Source organism: Camelus dromedarius, chromosome 15, assembly GCF_036321535.1.
Source record: "Camelus dromedarius isolate mCamDro1 chromosome 15, mCamDro1.pat, whole genome shotgun sequence".
In the NCBI taxonomy this organism is placed as follows: domain Eukaryota; kingdom Metazoa; phylum Chordata; class Mammalia; order Artiodactyla; family Camelidae; genus Camelus; species Camelus dromedarius.
In genome coordinates this window covers 57058033-57068432 of record NC_087450.1, presented here as the reverse complement: position 1 = coordinate 57068432, position 10400 = coordinate 57058033, and the positions used below count along the sequence as shown (strand labels likewise).

Below are 10400 nucleotides of genomic sequence, written 5' to 3'. Positions count from 1 at the left end.
TCAATAAACAAAATATTTTCCCACCCATTTGGTTTTGCCGCCCAAAAGCTAACTCTTGTATCCCTCAGCATTTGCTTCAGATATGACTTCCTCCTAAAAAAATCAGCCAAGCAGTTTTCTTTAAAGAGGCTCCCCTGACTCCCTTGTTTGGAAAAGAAGAGTCCCACTCGGAGAGGGAGGAAGAAGAGGTCGCAGAACAGGAGCCCTGGGAGGACTCGATGTGGGACTGATCCCAAGCTGCACAGTTTTCCCACTTGGAGAGGCAAGCTCCCTGGGCCTCTGTGTCTTCATCTGTCAGTTGGGGTGAAGACAAATCAGACTACAGGATGAAGTCACAGCGCAGTGACTCCAGGGGAGGAAGACGGAGGTCACACAGAGCTCAGCCAAGGTCACGCAGAGGGGGAGGCCCGCGCTAGGACGGGGTCTGCCTGGTACAAATCCCCGGCTCTCTACCTGGCCAGGGGCTCCTCCTCCATGGTCCCCAACCTGCCCAGCCACCCCAGCCCCAGCACAGCCCGGGTCAGGGACCGCCAGGGGGACCACAACCAGCAGGGGGCCTGGGGCCCAGCCTGGAGCAGGGGGAGGTCTGACAGATCGGGCTCCTAGGGGCACAGACCTGCGCGGTCAGTCTGGTAGGAAAGTCATGAGGACACAGATGGGGGCTCAAAAGGGAAAAGGGAAGGCAGCCTGATCCAATGTCATAGTGTCCCTGTCTTGGGGGAAAAAAACAATCCTCTGAGCCACAGAAACCATAGTTTGGGGGCTGGAAGGGGTCTTAACACCATTCAAGTCAGGCACCACAGACCCCCTCCGGGGGGATATTCAGCCCGCAAGTACTGGCGCAGTTGTTAAAACGTTGACATCCCGCCCTACTGGCTGGAAAATAGCTGCTGCCCCCACCTCTCACCTCTGCACACCTGCGCAGCGGGAGGCCTCCAGTCCTTTCCCACTGGCCGGTGCCTGGGCCCTACCTGTTGTAAATAAAGCATCACCCCAACCCGAGGCCACTGTTAACTGAGGGCCCTTTGTCCAGCACGTCTTTCCCTCAGGCCCACTGCTGGGTTCCTTCTTTGGACATTACACTCATTTTCACAGTATCTCAAACCTTAAAGTTGCTTGACTTCTTTCCGGTGCCCTGGGATGATGGTAGGAGAGGTAATTGGTGATTCTAGGCGGGAAGGAGGATGCAAAGCTACAGGCTGCCCCCTGCTGCCCGAGATGAGTATTGCAATCATCCCCAGTAACAACTTTCTCCTAAAATGCACTCAGCCCATTAGTGGGAAGTTAGAGAATAAAGAAAAATCGATGCCCCCAGAATATTTTTTCCAATGCTTAAAATACCCTCAAATCCCAGGAACCCAGAGCCTTCAGAATACCAACCACTGAGTTTATACTGTGCATAGCCACAGCAAAGCTGTTTATGACGGACACTTTTCTTCTGCAAACAATTTAAGAAGAGACCAGGAATGGCAGTCAGCAGGGGATCTGGTCCTGGCTCCACATTTCCTGCCTGTGTAACCAGCGAGGGGGATGGTTTTCCTGAGCCCCCAGGCTCTGCACCCAAATCCAGATACAATCAGCACCCCCTCCCAAGGCTGTCTTGATGCTTTGGGGAGAAATGCAGGTAAGCACACTCTCAGTCCTGAAGTGCTACAAAAATGCTATTTTACTGTAATTATCTATCAGGGGATATTTAAATCATCTCCCAGAGCTCAGACTGGTATTGAAAATGTAGAGTGCTTAATTGCTGGAAATGATCAGGGACGCCCCTGGGGAAAATGGGGAGTAGTTAAGTGTTAGCCCACGTGGCACAAGTGGAGAAGAGTTAACAAAGCAGGCTCGAGACTGCTGTCCTCAAACGTCTGGCACATAAGGCTGGCCCTTCACTGGTGCCTGGGAGCCTGGATTTCAGGAGGGTTTCCTCCAGTCCCTGAAAAGAACAGCTCACTGCACCTAAACTGTTTGCGCTACATTTCCAAAAATAGAAAAGTTAAAAGAATGGCACAATGGGCACCCACATACCCATCCCTTAGATTCTACAATTAACGTCTTATTGTATTTGTTTTGTCTCGTATCTGTCCATCCCTCTACCATCTATCAGTCTGAAATAGTTTCTAAATAAATTTTTAATTTTAATTTTTAAAAACCATCCCCCATGGAAACATTCAGCCTCTACATATAGCAGGCACCTGATCATCCTGGATGCCCCTGATGGCTTTTTTGGTCCTGTTCCTTATCTCTGGCCAGGGGACCAGGGCTGAGGTATCTGAGCAAACTGCATGGCTGTTCCAGGCTGTTCCAAGCTACTCTGTGCCACAGCCTGCAGTCAACTTTATGAGTGGATTTCCACACAGCAAGCATTGCCCTCTCCGAAGACACTCATGGGACCCCTTCCAGAGTTTTGAGGAGATCAGAGCCACCGCTCCTGGAGCACAGCAGGGACCTGTCCTGGCTACACTGAGGCCACAAACACTAAGAGGGAAAAATCACCAGGGAAGCCAGTTTCTGGGCCAAAGGGCTCCCAGTTCCTCTTTTTGGAGAAAATTTCAAAGTCACCAAATGCCAGCCCTTCTCATCTTAGCTCTGGAAGAAGAACAGAGGGAGGAGGAGAGACAGAGTCCCAGCCCCAACAACAACAAGTGATGTTGTCCCAGAAGGTCACACTCACTCAGCCCCTTCCTCATTCAAGTGCCGGCAGTTCTTTGTGGCCTGACAGCTCTCACCGTGGCCCATGGTGATGTCATCTCAGCTGCTGGACCTTTCCTGATTATCTTTGCCCTGTGGGCTTAAAGGCAGCAGTGTCCCCACCATGCACCACTAAACAGCCCCTTCTGCCCCCACGCAGCTCTAAACAGCTGTGGCCTGGGCCCCTCCCCTCCAGCCCTGATGCTGGCGCCCAAACACCACTGTTCTCTCTTGTATCCAAGCTTTTGCTCTCATCCCAGTTCTTGCACCTGGCAAATCCTTTTCACCTATAAAGACTCAGCTCCTTGGTTCCTCCTTTATGAAAGCAGAATCCGGAAGAGGTGCCCAGGGCAGGCGCACAGTACCATCCCTGGCGCATTGCCTAAGCTGTGGCCGCACCTGGGACATCTCGTGCGCCCCTCTGCACTGCTGCATGGCTTTGTGTGCACGCAGCCGTCCGCCCATATGTTTGCTTCCAGCCATGCAGAGAAGGGAGCACACGGCCAGCTGGGTCTGCCCGTGGTTCAGGGAAGGTACCGTGAATCTGTCAACACACACAGTGGGAAAAAGAAGCGGACACAGTCCAGAAGCGTAGGATGTCTGGGGGCAGAAGCCTGGGTTGTGGGGTGGTGCTGGAGGAGAGCAGCAGAGCAGGAGAGGCCTGGGGCCACAGAGCAAGCAGGGCTGGGTGGGTCAGAGCAGAAACAGGGCTGAAGCTTCAGAGCGTTAATCCCCACCCTGGGGCTCTCCTTGTTTCCTTCTGAGGATCTACACTCAAGCAGGAGTCCACGTCTTTGCTTACTGCCCCAGAAGTCAGGGCTTTGGTCCTTCCTCCCTCCCCCATGCTGTACTGAGGTCTCCAGTGGGGGGCAGGAGGCAGAGCTGAGGGGCAGCTGAGCTGGGCACCCACAGACCAGGAGCAGCTCTCTCCACCCCACCCTGGGACTCAAACATCCCTCCAACACACACACAGGGCCCGCCTCTTCCCTGGCACACTGGGCAGCTGCCCGTTCCCAGGACAACAGTCAACACAGACAGAAGCTCAAAACACAGCTTGCTCTCTCCAGCCCCGAGGTCCCATCGGCCGCTCTGAGCTCGGGGTCCAGGGAAGCAGTGAGGAGGACCCTACACAGGCTCTCCTAAGGTTAGGAGGGAGGGGGGTGTCCTGGGAGAGGTCTGAGCTCAGAGAGGAGCCTCTGTCTCTGTCTCTGTCTCTCTCTCATACACACACACATACTTGCACCCATGGGGGGATGCTGCCCCGCCCCTGGGCTCCAGAGAACCACATCAGCTGGGTACCGACTGCCCTCAACCAAGCCACCAGCTTTAGTCTCCTCCACTGCCCGGAGTCTCCCTGTGGCGGGCAGGGCCCTTGCTGGTGGCCACCAGGCCCGCCGGGCCCTGGGAGCTGAAGGTGTGCAGCAGGACCAGCTGTGGAGGGAGCTCCTGGAGGCCGAGAGGAGGAGCCAGAGGTGCTGGTGAGTGCCCTGCCCTGCCCCCCAGCCTCACTCAGGGTCTGGGAAGCCCCTGGAAAAAAAGGAACCTGCAGGTGAGAGGGAGTCAGCCATGGAAAGGGCATTGAGGGAAAAGTGCTTGGGCCCAGGGCCAATAGCACGAGCCGGGCCAGGGGAGGGCGCCCAGCCTCGGGGTGGACTCCAGCCTGTAGAGCCAAGAGCAGGGGCCGGTGCAGCCCCCACCTCGTCGTGCATCCTGGGAGCCCATCCGCACTTTGCAATAATCCCTCCAGTTGGATAAACTGCAGGAGGAGGGCAGCTAGGAAGCCGGGCAGTGGTGTGGGGAGGGATGCCGGCCCCCTGATCCAGCCGAGGGCATCCCTTTGAACGTCTCTCAGCCCAGAAGTTGCTAGGAGAGCCAGCGTGTCAGGCTGGAGGAGGCAAGACAGGCCTGGGCCTGCCCCCGTGGAGCCTTCACTCTCAGGACAAGGCAGCCAAAAAGCAGGCAGAGAAGCAAGAAGGAAAAAAGTGTGGCTGGTGTGACGAGGAAGACAGCAGGGCAGAATGGGCACCGTTCTTCCAGGAGCACACCAAGGCCTCTCTGAGGAGGTGACATCCACGCTGAGATCAGAAGTAAGAGAAGCAGCCGGGGAAGAGTTCGGTGTCTGAGGAAAAGACCGAACAAAAAGAACGTGGTGTGGCTGAGGCCAGTGAGGGGACAGGAGCCTCAAGAAGAGAAGTAGGACCCACCACATGCTTAGCAACGTCTGGATCATTTGGTTCAAATGTAACAAGGCTCCATGGAGAGTCTTAAGCAAGAGCTGGACGTGACCTGGTTTCTGTTTAAATGACCAGTCTGGCCGCTGTGCTTAGAATGAATTGAAATGGGGGCGGGGGTGACAAGCAAAGTGACATTTGAGAACTGGCAACAGCAGGGTGAGTGAGTCCGTGGTGACCTGAGCTCTGGGGGGGGGGGGGTAGGAAGTGGAGCTGGAGATCCCTGGAGGAATCCAAGGCATGCCTCGGTGGGAGAATGACCAGAATTGCTGATGGATTGGAGAGGGGGTGTGTGTGCACACGTGTGTGCTCCTGTGTGTGTGTTCATATGTGTGTTCCTGTGTGTGTGTTCCAGTATGAGCTGAGATGCGGGGAACGTTTACAAACAGAGGGCCGTCCAGCGCATTTCATTTTTCCAACTACAAATAGAATAAAGGAAGTTTCCTTTAAAAAAAGAAAAAGAAAAAGAAATGTCTCAGAAAAACAATAAGATGTAGGGGGAGGGTATAGCTCAGAGGCAGAGTGCGTGGTTAGCATACATGAGGTCCCGAGTTCAATCCCCACCACTTCCATTTGAAAAAAAAAATGTTTAAAGATCATAGACTATCCTAATTTTTTTTTTAAAAGGAAGAAAAACAGTAAGAAGGAAACCACAAAAGAAGAGCTGGAACCCCAGCTCCCTTGAAACTGAGCTCCCTGAAGAGAGAATGGGGGACATGAAATATTTGAAACAGAAATGTCTGAGAATTTTCTAGAACCCTAGAAACGCATGAATGCACAGATACGGGAGGGGTTGCTCCACAACCACGGGGGAACAAGCAAGGAAGGCATGGGGTCTAGAAAGGGGGCATCCCAGGGCGATGGGGAGGGGAGGCGGGAGCGCAGTGGTCCGGGAGCACGAGGACCCAGGGTCCTGAGGGGACAGCCTCTGAGAAAACCTTTAAAAGAAATTGTTCATAACCTGATACGTTTGATTGTGTGGAAAGTAATCTTGAGAGGGCTTACAGAGGTGTTGGAGGGTTTGGAATCCGTGATTAGTACAAGGAAATATAAGATGATTGGCAGAAAATGTCATTGTTAACTTTAGAAAAAATTCTAAGCTGCACAAGAGAGGAACTGGGATCACATTGTGCTGTAAGGAGTATGATTGGTTTATCCATGAACAGTACTGACACATGAGAAGGACAGACACAGTACACATCAAGTGAAGCAAAATCTAGCATACAATTATTTTGGAAGAAATGGAGAAGAAAGGCGCAAGAATGCTAACTCAGAACCTCTCATAATAGTGGGGAGAATACAGCTCAGTGGTGGAGCATGTGCTCAGCAGGCACGAGGTCCTGGGTTCAATCCCCAGTACCTCCATTAAAAAACAAAAAACAGAATCTCCCACAGCAGAAAGCCAGTAGGTTACTTTACTTTTTCAGCACCTCAAGAAACGGCAGTGTAGATTCATTATTTCAGAATCTGGAGGGAAAAGACTTGAAGAAACAGCCAAGAAAGAGACTGTAGGCCGTGGGGTTCAGGGGCTGTGAAGACGAGGGCAGAGACTTTTATTATAAGTTTTAGAAAATTGTTTGACTTTTAAAAAATAGATTGAAAATTAAACTATCAGCGCAGGTAAGGCCGTCTTCCTCATCGTCAGGTTCCCCACCCCTCCCACCTTCCTCTGCCACCCTCACTGGACGCTCACCAAGCTTTGGGGAAGTGAAAACTGGTTTTCCTTCACAAAATACAGGCAGACCCCTCAGCGGCTTTCTGATGATGCAGAGGCAGGGGGTGAGAAGGTATCACAGCTTTCCAATGCACCTGCTCCACTTGGGGCATCAGAGTTTCCACTCTTTTGAAACGTGTGTTCATTGTACAGGAAACACCATAAACCCTTGTTGACACTTGGCGTTTGTTTCACTTAGTTATTTTAGTTCCTCTATGACCTACTCAATGCTCCGGCAGCAACTTATTCCCTTGACCCAGGGAAAACCATTGTAAAAATGTCACAGAGGGCTCATGCCGCCAACATGTTTTCCTTTCCAGGGCTCAGAACTGGAGTTTCCTGAAAGACTATGACCCCATGGTAAGACAAACCACTTCCTGTCCGGCACTCTCGCGCTTGCGATGTTTATTCATTCATGTACCGTTTATTGAGGATTTACTGTGAGCTAGATGCTGGAGGACACAGAGATGGATAAAGTACAACCTCGTTTCAAGAAACTCAGGGTCTGGTGGGAAAAGATACTTAGGAACAGCACTTATAAATGGATTTTTCCCAATGTTTCTAGATTTTATTAAGAGGAACCAACTGGAAATGATAAGCATCTGTTGCTGAAATGTTTTCCCCAGCATGAGGATGCCGGCAACATAGTGATGTGAGGTTTGCCCCACACACAGGAGGGGTGTGGGAGACACACTTTGTAAATTAATCTTCTGCAGCTAATATCGCCACCTCCAAGCCATTCTCCACATTGGTACCAGAGTAATTTTCCTAAACCGCAAAGCTGACCACATCTCCCCCAGGCTAAAAGTCCCTCGGTAAACATACATTTTTCAGGATGATTTACCCTGATCCAACCCTGCCCCCCTCTGGCCCTCCTTGCTCTGCGCGTGCGCGTCCCCTGCCTGCACTGACCTCCCCACTTTGTCAGCCTGATGGATGGCTTCGTATTCATCCTCCAAGACCCCACCCAAGTGCCTCCGTCTGAAATCTCTCCTTCCTGAGCAAGGGTGACCGAATCAATCTGTCCTTCCCTCACCAGCACTTCTAACCCATTCCTTGGGCACATCGTGTAATGGTGCAACCAGCGAGGACAGAGAAAGGCCAAAGAAGGCTTCATCACTGCACCCCTCTCCCCAGCACCCAATAACTATTTAGCACTCAGTTCATGTTGGAGGAATGAGCAAATGGGAGAATGAATCTGGCTGTAAAAACCATGATCAGGGAACCAAACTACAAACTAAGCAATGTAGCAAGTCAACCAAGGCAGTGGCCTCGCTGACGTGGCCCTTGCGGAGTTTAGGGGAGGTCTGATGTCTGCATTGTTGGCCTTGCGAGGTTGCTGTCTGCCCTGTAATAGTTTAGTTCATGGGACCCGAAATCCTACACTGAGCTCCTTGTTCAGGCTTCCAGCCTGCAGTCTCTCCCTGCCCAGGGCTGTTTATGAGCAACCTGACCCCTGAAATCTGCATCACCCTCAGACAGTGGGGCCGCCTTGGCACAGACTTTCCCAGAGAGCTGGGATCCTATTTCTTTAAACTGGTCCTGTCACTTCTATTTGACACGACACGGGGAAGCACAAAGTTAACCATAAACAAGGGCAGGGGTTGGGGGAGCTCCTCAGATTAGTCGTAATTTACACATTCACTCACTCACCCATCCATCACTTGTAGAAGTCGCCAGAAAGCATGTTCGGGGCAGCACCCCTCCTAAGACCCCAAAACTGGAAACTAACCCTAATCCCCTCTGTGGCAGAAGAGGTAAATGACTTGTGGAATATTGACCAAGTCACACACAGGATACCGTATAGCACAGAGATGGAATGAACCACAACCACAACAGGAACACACAGGAAAATGGGTGAAACTCGGAACATGGGTGAAACTCACAACATGGTCTTCAAGGAGCCTGAAGGAAGACACACGATCGATCGTTAAGGAAAAGTTCAAAGCCAGGCAAGCCGACCCCCGGCGTTAGGAGGTCAAGACCAGGCCGCCTTGAGGGTGGAGAGAGTGACTGAGGGTTAAAAGGAGGTGTCTGGGGCTGATCCTGTTCTGTTTCCTGATCCAGGTGCGCCTGGTCGGGCACTCACTGTGTGGGGAGTTGGTTGAGTCCTACAGTTGTGGTTTGTGTACTTTTGTGCGTGTATGCTAGACTTCAGGTGAAAATTCACCCCAAACCAAAACCACCCTTGTGTTGCTCCCACCAGGGGCGAGGCAGCGTCTTAGGTCAGGCGGACGGAGAGAGGGTTAAGATGTGGTCCCTCCCTCGGTCTCTGCTGGTCAAGCATCACAGTGGAGGGAGGCCGGGATGCATCTGTGTCGGGAGCCCGGGGGTGAGGAGGATGAAGTGGGCATCTCTGACTGGACAGCTGAGTCCTGGGTTCCACACTCAGGGCCCCAGCCAGCGTCTGGCCTCTCCTGTTTTCCTGCTGTATGTGACCCAACTGTCCCCTCTCCTCAGGGCAACAAGAAGGAGCCCGTGCAGTTGCCAGAGTACGTGCCTCTCTTCTCTGACACGGTCCCCAATTCTACGAGCCAGGTTGTGGGTAGCAGGGTGGACACGCCCCTGGGGAAAGCCCTCGTCGGCATGGACTTCTTCTTCGTGGAAGGAGTCCGGAAAAAGAAGCTGGAAGAGGAGCTGCAACCTGTCTAGGAGGGGGGCCAGGTGGGCCGCCCCGGGGGGTGTGGGGGGAGTGGGGACACCGTCGCAGACCTGGCACCAGCGTCCCAGACAGCACCCCGCAGATCAGCCCGGGGTCATGATCTTCTCGCTCCACACCTCACGTCAGAGGCCTCTGTGGGCTCATTTTCACACCTGAGATGGAGAGGACTCAGGGACCTACCTGCCCGCGTACTTCTTTGAGGAGGGGGTCAGTTTTCTGCCTGCCGCATATAGGGATATAATGGTACCGATTTTGCAAGGTTGTTGCAAGGATTAAATTAGTCACAGGGGCTGCTGAGAGGGCCGACTCTCGGGTCAGTCTCTCATCTCTTTCGTTATCTGTGTGAGGGTCAGGGCGAGGCTGGAGCAGAGCAGGGCGAGTCTGCCTGCAGGGGACCTGAGTTGAGCCAGTGAATCACACAGCTTTGGGGGCCCTTTTACAGAGTGTATTGTTGGTGAGGTGGGAAACCCCAGGCAGGGCCACTACTCTCCTGCCAGCACCATCCGGCTCCCTGGCCGAGAGGCTCTATTTCACTCTTTGCCGCTGAAAGGGCTTACTTATAGGAAAATGGAACTTACCCCTAAAATTCTATTGGTTTCCCGAGCTAACCCCTGATTGGCCCATTTATAATACTTCATTTGCATGGCACTCACTCCTGATTGGTTATTTCTCTCACTCCTGATTGGTTATTTCTCTCCCTCCTGATTGGTCCATTTCTACAAAGCTTGTTTCTAATTAGTCAACTTTTGTTATACCTTATTTGCATATAATGTTGCAAATTGTAAACTGGCAGCCTATAAAAGCCTATGTAAAGCTACAGGGTCCAGAGCTTGGAGTGTTACTCCCCTAGGCCAGCTGGCGTAATAAACCTGAGTTCTCCAACTCTCCAACCAAGTGCTGCTTGGTCTCTCGTTTGGATCCAGGTTGCTGTTACAACTGAGCTGAAACACGGAGCTGTAACACCGAACTGTAACACTGAGCTATAACACACTTATCTGCAACATTGGTACAGTCATGCAGTGGGACACACCAGCTCACTTCTTGCTCACAGGTCCATGTGAAGCTGGGGGTCGGGTAACCTTGGACCCATTAGCAATTGCTTCACACC

At 52.4% G+C, this 10400-nt stretch overlaps 1 protein-coding gene across 2 annotated transcripts; it reads left to right on the top strand.

The window, feature by feature from the left end:
• Window positions 1-3732: 3732 nt before the first annotated feature.
• On the top strand, window positions 3733-10227 carry C15H2orf50 (chromosome 15 C2orf50 homolog). Of its 2 annotated transcripts, XM_010982703.3 has the most exons (3): window positions 3733-4163; window positions 6951-6990; window positions 9091-9337. In XM_010982703.3, the coding sequence occupies exons 1-3, from the start codon at window positions 3931-3933 to the stop codon at window positions 9280-9282; spliced, it is 465 nt and encodes a 154-aa protein (XP_010981005.1). In that variant the 5' UTR covers window positions 3733-3930; the 3' UTR covers window positions 9283-9337. The 2 variants fall into 2 exon arrangements, with proteins under 2 accessions (XP_010981005.1, XP_064350803.1); XM_064494733.1 differs by lacking the exon at window positions 6951-6990 and having other exon boundaries at window positions 9091-10227.
• The last annotated feature ends 173 nt before the right edge of the window (window positions 10228-10400 follow it).

What these genes read in the sequence shown, in the direction of transcription:
- C15H2orf50 (XM_064494733.1), top strand. Translation starts at nt 3,931, where the DNA reads ATGGGGGGATGCTGCCCCGCCCCTGGGCTCCAGAGAACCACATCAGCT. An exon ending in AGGAGGAGCCAGAGGTGCTG is followed by an intron (nt 4,164 to 9,090) that starts GTGAGTGCCCTG and finishes CCCTCTCCTCAG; the next exon opens with GGCAACAAGAAGGAGCCCGT.